The following is a 12,493-nucleotide window of genomic DNA, read 5'->3' as shown; positions in this document are numbered from 1 at the left end:
TTAGGAAAAGACCTGCTATTCCAACACTATATACATTTATATAATATATACAGAGAGACAAAAAAGACAGATGCTTGAATGTATCAGAACAGGATGTCCATTACGTAGAAAATGCACTCTAGACCTCCTCTAATGTGAAGTACAGAAGGGATAAAAAAAAGTGGAAAGTATAATTCAGCAAAATTTTATGAGCTGAACCAAAGATTTTTAAAATACAGAGTCCGGAAAAAGAAAATATGTTACAGGTGGTAGCGTTATATAACTTCATATGCAATAACTTAATGTTTTATGTACATCATAAATCTGAACCAAATTTAGAGCTTCTTTATTGATTAAGAATGAGCAATAACCTGCAAGTAAAGTGACCCCAGATCTTTCAAGTTCATCCAGTTAAAAAAAGGAGTTTTAATCTGTTGGACAATGACAAGAAATTTGGGATTAGGAGACAATAAAAGAAGTCGGGTTAGTTCATCAGGCAGAGTCTATTGATTTACCTCTATTGAAGAAAGCCTAATATATTCCTGATGAGGTTCTGGCAAACAATTTTGCACAGCTCTTGCAATGCCTGTCTGAGCATTTAAAAAAAAAAAAAAAACCAAACAAAAAAACAAACAACAAACCAAAAATGTTTCTACAGGGCATTCTCTATACCTATGCCTATATGGATACCTATGCCTGTATGTAAGGGTTAAGTAAATGGAAAATCCAATTCTTTCCTCAACAGGATTGTTCCCTGCTGGTTCACACAAACTACCCCAAAAGGAGCCCTGGGGAAAGGGAACAAGGCTCCTTCCCCTTGCTCAAGCATGCACAGGCAGGTGCATTCTGCATCCTGTTGTGATTTTTCTAGCAGGTTTAATGCACCTCTGTGTCTCCCTGCAGTTGGATTTGTTCCTTTCAAGCACAGATCTGACTTGTGTAATTTTGCAACCTTAAAGTACATTCCTACGCATTCAAGACTGTTTCCTCAGAAGTCAGTGGGAGCAGAACATAGCTTTACTAATTACTTTCTTGTTTTGTCTGGTAATTAGTTTCTTGCACTGCATTGTGTTATGTGAAGGGAATGTCACATGTTGCTTAACCCTGGATCCCTGGAATTGGTGTAGGAGTCTGCATTAAGTCATCTCACCTAAACTCAGACGTGTACAACACAGGCATCTGCATATGAGCCAATTTGCCCTGTACAGTAGAACTACGAATATAGCCTCTCCAATGGATGATCTCAAGCCTTAAATTAGGCTCTCCTCAGGTATTTTCTCCATATACACATGCCACATTCTCTCTAAATATGTTCTTTCCTGATTACTCGTGGCTTATGTGCTTAAAGTCTATTCAAACATTAACTTTATTCTTTTCTCTAAATACTGTGGTTATTCACTTAAACATCTGGAATGGATTTAAGTGAAGATTAGTCTGCTTTACTCCTTAGACTGCGGTGTAATTCACAACATATTAGGTTGTATACATTTGTGCAGATCATTTTTAATCAGATGCACAGCATGCTGTTCATATCCTTTTACCTCTTTATTATTATTTCTGATACTGTACTTCATCAAACTCAATTAGACCTGCCTAGTTTCATCACAAGAAATAGTTTTCTTCAAGTATGGAATAGGGCTGTGATACACTGCTTTATATCGAAAAGATATTCAACAGTTATAACAATTCATATTCCCATTACTTTATGACTGTCACACAAAGTAATTTATTTCCTTTGCCCAATCATAAAAATTGTACCAAATTCCAGCCTCCTACAGCCTGCTCCAATTGCTTCCAGTGTCTCCTCTACCACTTGACACTCTTTTCTTTAAATTTCACTTCTCCGCCCTCTTCAGTTTGGCACACATTAAATTACTCTCCTCCACAGGACTCAGGCAGGTGGGTTATATTCAGAGCTCACATAAACAAGCAGTCTTATTAGACAGTAGGTACATTCCCCGACTATTCCCCTAATCAGTTCACATTTACCCCTCTAAGTGCTTAAAAAATAAATAAGCAGATGGTGAAGCCGGTTAATTTTCCACAAGTGCTGTGGCAGAAAATTAATCTTCAGGAAATGTTTCAGATGGCAATTTTTTAACTCAAAATCAACCACTTGCCTTCAATTATTCTTTATACCTTTTTTAGTATGCTAGGGAGGTATAAACTATGCATGATACAGAAGCAGTGGCCCTTTGACATGTCCAGGGCTGCTGTCTGACATGACAAAATAAACCATCTGGCTCTCACAGATGCAGTGTGCAGGGGTGCAGCGTTTAATATTGTATCCTCCCCCTCCTTTCTAACAGCTACTGTCAATCATGCACCCTCTTCTTCCTCGGCTCCAGGAGGAGATGCACATTTGAAATTCCTGGCTAGGTAGTATGGGAAAGGGAGGAGCAGATTCTAGCTGAGAGACAAAAACAGACCGGAATATTTTTCATTGCAAACCTAATACAGTCATTCATTTGTCTGATTTTCACCTTTGTAAGGGACAAAGACCAGATTGACTGTCAGATTTGTCAAAGCCCAATGCAATGTGGGTACTTCTGCCTCCTGCCTGCCCCACTTTCTCTTTCCAAGGGCAGACTTGGGCTGAGAAAGCAGTGACCCCTCCTGCACTACTGTTCAGAGGATACAGAAACCAACGCCACTGGGAGGGCAGGTGAAGATGACTCTGCTTACAGCTTAAGTATAAAAAGGAAATCAAAAGCTTACAGTGTCCAAAGCAGTTCAGATAAACATACTCCTGACTACCCTGGTTCGCAAAGATGAAACCAAAGGTCATGAGAATGATTCAGTCATACAGGGACTAACAAACTTATTGCATAAATGTCCAAAAAAAAAGTAACATTATAAATTTTGTTGATAGTTAGGAAAGGCTAAAAAGAAGCTAAAACAAACATCCTCTTTCAGCTCCAGGGCTAAACAATTCTACTCAAGTCTTTCAAAATCAAGAAAGTTAAACCAAGGTTGGACCTGGCCTCTCATCCCTGATCATCCTTTCTATAAATTCCTGAAAAAAATGTCTGTTATTTTTATAGTACAGTAATAAACCAGCCAAAAGTAGAAGTAAATGACCTCATATCAGCTATCTCTCTGCAGATAGATTCACTTGGCACATAGCCAAGAATTGATTGACACACATCTTATGGAACTAGAGTTAATTAATATGTCTACCAATTCCCAAATGGATCTCAGGAAGCAGAGAATCTGTTTAATGCAGTAAGCAATGACATACTGTGTGTGGTCAAGAGACAATCACTAATTGCCAAGAATGCATTGTGGAATAAAGCATTTCAGAATAAATACATATATATATATTTATATATATGAAAAAACCTTCAATTCGCAGCTTCTTTATCCTCACAAGACCTTATACTTAGAACATTTTAAAGACTCACATTTCAAATATCAAAAAGCAATTTTATAGGGAAAGAAGGGTTCCTAGACTATAGAGTCAACACTCAAAAGGTCTTTTAATTTTTCTGCAAGAAGAAATTCTGATTTTTAAATACCTGAGTCCTTCATTTAACAATAATATCTTAATTTTCAGTGAAATCTGCAAACCCAAATTGCAAAACCATATGATAACTTGAAAGAGATATTTTTCAGAGATCACAGAAGCTACAAGTAACACAACCATGGATTCACCAACAAAATATATCCATAAATCAAATAAGTGATTTCTGAAAATGTATCAAGAGCCTGACTGCTGAACTGGAAGAGCCCATGCAGCAATACTCAGGTAAGCCAGACTGGAAACGAAGTGGACTAATTTCTATTGCATACTCATCTGAATAGGAAAATAAAAGATTGGCGCTTTTTTTGGAGAGAAAAAGGACTGAAACAGAGCACAGAGATATTTTAGTCAAATGTTCAGACAGGAAAACCAGCATAGTCCCATTGCTTTCTGTGAGTGATACTGTTTTTCACCAGAGAAGACCACGCTTATCTATTTAGTTATGACGATCACGTTCAAAACAGTACAAGAACTACTGCAAGCTTTCTGCAGCATTAACCAAACCTCATTAAACTACAGATTAAAAAAAAAAAAAACAGGAAAAGGGAGAGAAAAAAATGGTTTATTTTTCACTAGAAAGTAAAGAAACAGAACCTAGGTCAAATATGAAAAACTGACAGTAAGTTAGGACAAATCTGAGACACAAGATTTATGAACATGTGACACTATTTTAATTCCCACTTGGGAGAAAGCTGCCATGGTGCCAGACTGTGTTGAATGGTAGGAGACTAAAGGACAGAGCTGGCCCTAGAAAAACCATACAGGCTGAAGTCCTCCACTTATAGCTGGCATCTGTCCCAATCAAAAAACGAGAGTGCTTTTAACTTCATGAACTAGGCAGAGTGGGCTTTTTCATATTTATTTAAGCCGTTGGGGGAAAAAATGCTATGTGGGGGAGAAAAATATAGATTCTGCTATGATTTATCAACCAGCATGTCAGCACCTGATTCAGGAGCAGGTCCCACCAGATACCCTCACTGAGTCACAGAAACCATAAAGAGTGCACTTAGGCAGGAAGAGATGGTGTCTAAACACCAGTAATGATTAAAAAAATGAAAACGGAAAACATTATTTTAAGATAGTTTACCTCAGGATGGCTTCCAACTTCAATATAGGCGCAGATTGGATGAAAAGCCCCTGTTCCACAAGCATACAAGTGGGTTTGGTTGTAAGCCTTAAGCACCTTGATGAAATTAGCACATTCTCTCTGCAAAGAAAAAAGGGGGAAGAAAAAGTATCCACAAAGTTAATTCAGTGACTGTGACTAATAGGAGTTCTCTGGTGTGAGGAATGTGTGGCTGCACGAGCAGATTTTAAAAGTGTGATCATTTCATGCTGCTTATAATCTTGTTTCTAGCTAAGCATTTAACCAATAGGCTGATTTAGGTTCTCCTTTAAATCTCTTTGGTTGTCATTCAATAAAGCATCCACACTTGAAGAAAAGATACACACGAAAAAAATCCTAATTTTTGTTTCAAACACACTTCATCTTGTAATTTATGCTACTGCCATGTCTGCAAGAGAAAACCCACTTACAGAAATGTGACTGAATGAAATAATGAAGAAAAATGGACCAACCATTTGTATTCAATTAAGTAATCATTAGAAGAAAGATAGGCCAGATGGAAGGAGCTGATGAAGATCAAATAATTGATATAATATTTCTAACAATAATATGAATGCTGCCTCACCCCCACTGTCTGTGTTTAGGGGCTAGTTTTATAAAGATGAATATGTACGATAAACTGTAATGCAGTTATTGACAGCCCTTAGAATATAAGCTTTGCAAGACATGGAATTTACATTTTCTACCTAAGAAAATTATCCATCATGACTAATTCTAATTCTCAGCAATTAAAAACTTACTAGCAACATTAACAGTCCCTACTACAAACATTATCTACTGTTAACAAAAAAGTCAATACTATTCCTAATGTTATTAATATGGAAATAGCTAACCTGATACTCAAGATATCAACTTTTTCAGTGTATTTAATATTTCAATTTCAGTCAGTCAGGTCTAATGATGACAGGAAATACGTCAATGCCTGCTGTCAAGTCTACTGAAATTATTATAAATAATGGATTTCAAATAGGAGAAAAATAAGAACACCGATATAAAATAACTATTTCCAGTACAGTTTGTGTTAAAAACAAAGGAAACTTATCTACACATACTTGATGACTCTTCTGGTACAGCACACAGCTGTACTTCTCTAAGTGGACCAGGGCTCGTGGAAACAACACCTGAACTACTGCTTCCACAGACACCCTGACTGGCATCATCCATCTCTATAACCTGCTTGCTAATTAAACCAGATACTCTCAAACACAAAATAATGGTTCTGCCGGGAAAGTGTATGTACAATTTGAGGCATGTCTCAGGGCCCCACAGGGAAAATCAATGAATTTAACAGATAAAATACTGTACATATACACAAAGGACTGTACTGCAACAGCATTGGTATTCCAATTTTGTTGTTTATTTGCATAATAGATATGGTAATGTGTTAAAAAGAGCACCCAGAGAAAATCTTCCTACAACCATGGTTTACTGCTGATTATTTATCTTTCCAACTGAAATGGAAGAGAAAACATAGAGATAATTAAGGTAATCAAACAGGAAATTGAAAGAAATAGAAGCGAATGTTACCAAGGGTCTTCCTTATTTTTTTCTATTCTAACCATTCTTAATAAAAACATGCACAATTTCTGGTGCACAATTTCTTCTTCCCACTCATGTATAAACATTAATATACATTTATTATATGTGTATGTATCCACAGACTGCTTTCCACTGTCACAGTGGTAGAGTACTAAGCAAATACTTGGCATAAATTATCAAAATTACAATGTATGCTTTGACAGTGTTCTTAATCCTATTGTCATTTGTTCCTTTTAATAAAAGAAGTATGGAAAAAACATTACAGTGTTAATAATCCAATGTCTGCAAAAGTAAAAATGGGGAAATAGTGCAAATTTGTGTAACATTAAATATGAACAAAATTGAAATAGACCCTTTCTTAAACCCTGATATTCCATGTTCCAGAGGGAGCATCTGACTTTCTCTCTACATAATTTAAAACTGACCAACGATTTGTGCTTTATTAAATAATTAAAAGATTTCTCACTTAAGAGTGGTATCTGACTGAATTTAATCACACCACTGCTTCAACAGGACTGTGCTTTGCCTTGTCTGGTTTGACGTACCATGATTTACAAAATTTCTTTGTGGTCTACCACTATGGTTTGTTGAAGTTTTTAAAAATTGCCTACCTTGAAATATCATGAAATGCTAGAAGCCAGTGGACATGTACCTTTGCAAAATGCTGTGAGTGCTAGACCCACACCCAATATGAATCAAAAGAGATTGTGGTGATTTCAGTGAAGATGATATTCTGATTTACAGCAACACTCCACTTTTAACTTTACATGCATTCACTAAATACTGTTCAGTTGCTTATCTGTAATATACAGCAAGAAGGTATTAGATAGCTAATACTTTAAAGGTGAGATGGAAAAACATACTTAGTTTAAGGGCAGATTCCTCTTTGATTTCTATGGATGGAAATTAACAAAAATTATATCATCAGCCTCACTGAATTATTTCAGATAAGCCTGGAGGAAGGGGAAGAATTAATCCTATCACAGTCATATTTTAGTTTCAAGTGCTCAGAATTGATAGTAGTGTAAGCATGTAACTATGTAAAGTTACTCTGGATTTATAATATATTTCCAAAAGCAGATATGGCTTATTCATTTCTGTTTTTAAGCTCTCCTTAATTCCTTGTACAACATGTTTTTACCATAGATGTCTGAGAAACACACAGCATAAAACCATGGGAAGGTAAATACCTACAGCAATAAACTTTTGACTATGACAGATAAATCTATATAACATTTAGAGTCCCTAGTCCAGTTCAGCCGGCTCTTAGAGCTTCCTTGTGTTTTATAGCTGCATAAAGGAACCATTAAGATCTATTCAGTAAATTCTCATACACCTCCCTAACAGATTAGGTTTCTTTATATATTTTACATGACCGTAAAAAGAAATAAAGACGGGTATTAAACCACAATAAATGACATCAAAGTAAAGTTACAGTTCTGATTTAAGCTCTTGTCAACTCAGGAAGTTCAAAGTGAAGTTTCTGCCCTGCCTGGGAGACAGTGCTGTTCTCCCTAAGACAATAGGAATAGGCACGTTGATTTCAGTTGCAGGATAATCAGATTTCTTCCTTTGTCTTGTGCTCAAGTAAAGCTGCATAGGTCCGGTGTGATGTGTGGAAATGTTGCTCCTTTGATTTTGATATTGATATTCTGAACTTAGCAACAGTTTACTTTGTGATCGTGAATATTAAGGCTTCCTTATTCACGTGACTGGGAAGAAAGCTTCCTATATATCTGTAACAACTTTAACGGCTTTGAATGACTCACTCAGATTCCAAATCTGAGCATAGATGTATGACAAAGACATTCTGGTCATGGAAAGTGTCTGTGCATTGGGGCAACCTGGGTCTGCCATGACATGAGACTTGTGTGATAGACTCTTTATTTTCAGACTCTACTTCCCTATTCCTGCACTCAGTGCAAGGCTCCTACACCAGCACCTCCGGCTCTGCTGGTCCTGACACCGGAGGCTACATCAGCTCAACTACAAAACAAGTCACCTACTCCCTTGTGTAGAGGCCTGGAATGACTTGGGTGTCTCCAGCTGGGTTTGTCCCACTTGGCAGCAGCATCTACCCTTGCTAGACCACCGAGCCAGCTCTACAATGTTAGTTTAAAAGTCTGTGCCAGCAGAATGAGGCATTTCACTACATGATCGCAGACTTTAAGGCACTGGAAAGGACGCAAAGAAAACAAAAGAAGTGTAATAACTCAGTAAAATACAGCAGACAGAAGAAAACAACCACCGGAGGATGAGGAAGTAACTCAGAGTCAGAAGGTATAAAGAAAAAATTGTCAGGGAATTTAAATGCTATGACTACGTGTGAGTTCAACCCCCTAGTCCCTCTGTATCCATTTTCATTTTCCCCAGGAAAGGGATGTTGTTTAAAGGGAACATATTCTGGACACATTCATGCCCTTTGAATATTGTTCTTCGTAAAAACTGTCAAAGGAAGAAAATTAGACTTAAAAAAATTATTTTCATTTGTGAAAGCAAGGCAGAGTGGGAGTTTAAAATACTTTTAGCCTAATAACGTGAATGAAAATTAATGCAAGGTTTGCAAAGTTCTCTAGGCAGGAAAGTATTACTTAGATGGATTATGAAAATAAATCTTAAAGAAGAGGAGCACTGGAATCACCATGGTGCATCATTATAAATTCTTCCACCTAATAATCCTGTTTATTATAATGGTCAGCTTAATATTAGGAAACTTTACTTGCATACATAAAACTAAACACTGGTTTATGTCTAAAGCTTGAGTTTAAATATGCATACAGCAGAAAGCATAGGTGATTGCATACAGTACAGAATGATTGAGCTATTCAAAGAGAAAATTAAGTATATCATATGGGAGTTACTGAAGTACACAAAAATTCCATTCATCTTGCCTAGCCCTGGAAAGGATTAATCTTCATTTGTATTTCAATAAATGGTATAAGGTTTCCCCAAGAGCTTTAAGTTCTGCCTTTGGCCTTGTGCAGAAGTACCTCCATCCTAAAATTTGAGAGCTAAGCTCATGTCTGAGACCTCTTAGCATAGCCTGTGAGGTCTTTCTCTCTCCTGGCAGAGGCAACTTTAGGTAGCTACTGTTTTCACAGTGTAGTTGCTGGAGCTGCTCCTGCAAATGGTCTTGTGCTGGCATGATTGCCAATATCCTCTAAAACATGCCTAAAGAAATGGTTCACGCCCTGTCCTGGCTCTGCTGTGAGCAGTGACTGAAGCAGACACCCCAAAAATGGAGCACAATCCAGTTTGTTTCTTTGTGTAAACTCATATGGACAGTATCCCTTACCGAAGCCCAAGTAGATGCTACAGGCTTTCCTGGGTTTGATTTGGTACATGGAGGCACAAGGATATCCAACTGAATCTATTTTACCTTGCATACAGAAGTAAAAGGTTCATTTGGCCACCTGGAAGGAACAGTGCCGCAGAAGTTTACTGGGCATTGCTAAGTGACAACGAGGTCTAAGCTTCAGGTACATTACAGATTTTTAGACTTGACTGAGGAGGTTGTGGAGCTCAGATCCTCAGCTCCACACTGACAGTGTGTTCAGCCCAAGCACCCACCCCACTGCAAATTCTGTTGCACCAAACTCCTATTTGTAGAACAAGTTGAGAAATGATTAGTTAGTCACTTACATTTAGAGTGTGAATTAAAGTTAAAGAGGTCCAGTGTATCTGAACAGAGTTCTAAATATTATATACTATCTGCAAGGGCAGAGGGCCTGTCTTGAAAAGAAGATGAAGTGTTAATTAAGTTTTCCAGAAGGGCACCCACTATATGAAGATCAATATGCCTGACTTACTAACCAAACATACACATTTATTTTTTTAGAGTTTTCTAATATTGGTATATCAAATTGATAGAAGGGCTTATGCAGAGAGAGATTAGCCTGAAAAAAAAATTACAAAGAAAATGTCTGCAACCAAAAGCAGAAAGACTGAAACCCAAACACTACAGATATGTAACACTGATTAGGCTGTGTTATGCACTTTTCCCGGACAGTTACAAAAATAAAGTCTATCCATCTGTCAAAACATCTGCTCCACATATGAAAATTAAAACATAATTTAGGTGGTTTTTATGAGTTTCCAGTAATTATCTCTCCTCCAGAAGCCTGGAACTTACATCCTTCGATCTGGATTACTGACACAGCAAAGAGTTTTTAATGACATCTTTTTAAGTGGAAGCTAAAGGGTAAATCCCTTTGACCAACTAATATCCAGATTTTTCTCCTTATTTTAAGAAAGGTGTTTCTTTTTTTCAACTAGCATTGATGTCCATACTACTTCTCAAATATTACAGCAAATGCAAATGTACGGATTAAGCAGAGCAATAAGTAGAAGGCTAAATAACCCACTACAGTATCATTAACTTCAACAGTTTTCTGCTGATTTAATTCAGATAAGGGTCAGACCCTGTAATACATTCCTCCTTTATTTCAGCATTCCCACATAGCCAAGTGATTAAAATATCAGAAGGTTTTGTCTAAATTCTGTGGACAAGGGGATTTTAAGCTATCATCTAGCAGCTGGACAAACAAAATAAATACGTGTTTTGTCTTTCAAATTGAAGTGGATGAACAGTTTCCATATAAAGTCCCATACATGAGTTTAATTAACATGTTTACTTTTTTTTTTCTTCTTATGTCCAATTAGTTGAATTCTCAAGTGGTGAGGTCAGGGATATCCATGGAGAATGAGTAATCCCTGATATTACTGCTGTCATTCAAATTTATCACAATGCTGAAAGATGTTCCAGACTTACAAATGGAGCTTTTTAATTTCTCTCTTTTGCTAGTGGGCTACTACCAGCTATGATCACTTCAGTCTGTATTGACTAGGTATCTTTTTTTAGCACACAGCAGCACTGTTTCAATGAAAATAATTCTGGAGTGTTAGTGCAATAAATATATGTGATTGCCATGTACGCAGATGATCACCAGCTAGATCCTGTAAACACTTCAGCGTGTCAGTAAGCATGTGCAAGGAAGTCATCTTCAGGATAAGCCCCACATGGCATGTACTTTCACAGCTCTTGATGTGCAAGTTTCTGGAAAAGCAGTAAGACTATTTAAAAATTGTTACTGTTCCCCTCTTTCTACCAAAATGGTATTTCAAAATGTCAGTCAAAGAGCACAGTCTACTTAAACAGGCCTAGAATAGGCATGGAACAAAGCCAATTATTCCAGTCCTGTTAAAATGCAATGATCTTTTTAAATTTTATTGTAGTAAGCTAGTTAGTAACACTGATGCAAAGCTACTATGTACTGCACTGGCCGTAGTGGGAAAGTCTCCAAGTACTAGGAGCTTTGTACAGGCCCCAAAGTGTGTGGAAATGATTGATGCCTGGCACCATTACTCAATAAGATGATCTTCCAGCTGAATCTGCATAGGCAAGTGTATATCTTAGAGCAGGGGAGGCCAGCTGGCTTGAAAATATTTTCAGACTATGATTTATAACAGTGTACTCCTTGCAGTTTGGATCAATAACATAATTTCCATCCCTTTTTTGTCATTATTTTACCTTGCAATTAGGAGGATCAATGTTTTATGGTTGTAGCCTCTGAGAAAGAGTCAGTGTGCAGTGCTGAGTGAAATCAGTTGAGCAGCTGAGTATCGGGGTCTGCGTTACAGAAAGGGATTTCTATTAACTTAGTTCTAGAGATTACATCCCCAGTTGTCAATGCCTTATAAGCAGCATGTGTTGCAACACAAACACACACACAAATCCAATATAGACCTACAGCATGTCTAGGTAAACAAAATGCCATGTCTCTTCTATACACCTATGTAATTTTTTTGACTGAATTCCAATTGTACTTGTCTTCCACTTCAGAGCTCCGAAAAAAAGATGACAGATCTCCAGATTCAGTGGCTGTTATACTGGATCATGATCTGAAGGACTTTATGTTGGATCATGATCTGGAGGATTTGACCCCTCTGGAGATGTTAGGAATGACGTCAGTTATGGTGACCACTGCCAACATTACAGAGGAACCACTGATTGATTCCATATACATATTTTCCCCTGCTGTCGAGATGTGCTCTGAGGAATTTCAGACTGAAGGTGCTGATGAAGGTTTGGTAAGACATTCTTGGTTGCCTAGTACAGTTTACTGTACTTTCAATTATCTTTCAAATTAAGTTGTGCCTCCTACCTTTCTGGTTTTTTTTGATATGACAAGAGTTTATGAGAATACTTAAAATGTGTAATGTACTCAAGTTGCAGGATGTCTGCAGGATGTCTGCAGGATGTCTGCATGAATTTAAACCATTGAAGCACAAAGACAAGAAAAAGGAAGACAAAATGCATATTAAAA

The 12,493-nt window shown here is 37.2% G+C and overlaps 1 protein-coding gene across 3 annotated transcripts in view; it reads right to left on the bottom strand.

Annotated features, from left to right (window-relative positions):
- The window catches only part of SEMA3A (semaphorin 3A), a 410,652-nt gene that overhangs the window by 93,530 nt on the left and 304,629 nt on the right, over positions 1-12,493 (bottom strand). For all 3 annotated transcript variants that reach the window (XM_069875193.1, XM_069875106.1, XM_069875016.1), the window contains one exon: positions 4,590-4,709. In XM_069875193.1, coding sequence (XP_069731294.1) covers positions 4,590-4,709 — 120 coding nt within the window. The remainder of the gene's footprint in view (positions 1-4,589; positions 4,710-12,493) is intronic.

This window comes from Phaenicophaeus curvirostris, chromosome 1, assembly GCF_032191515.1.
Source record: "Phaenicophaeus curvirostris isolate KB17595 chromosome 1, BPBGC_Pcur_1.0, whole genome shotgun sequence".
In the NCBI taxonomy this organism is placed as follows: Eukaryota; Metazoa; Chordata; class Aves; order Cuculiformes; family Cuculidae; genus Phaenicophaeus; species Phaenicophaeus curvirostris.
This window is presented reverse-complemented; position numbering and strand designations above follow the sequence as displayed.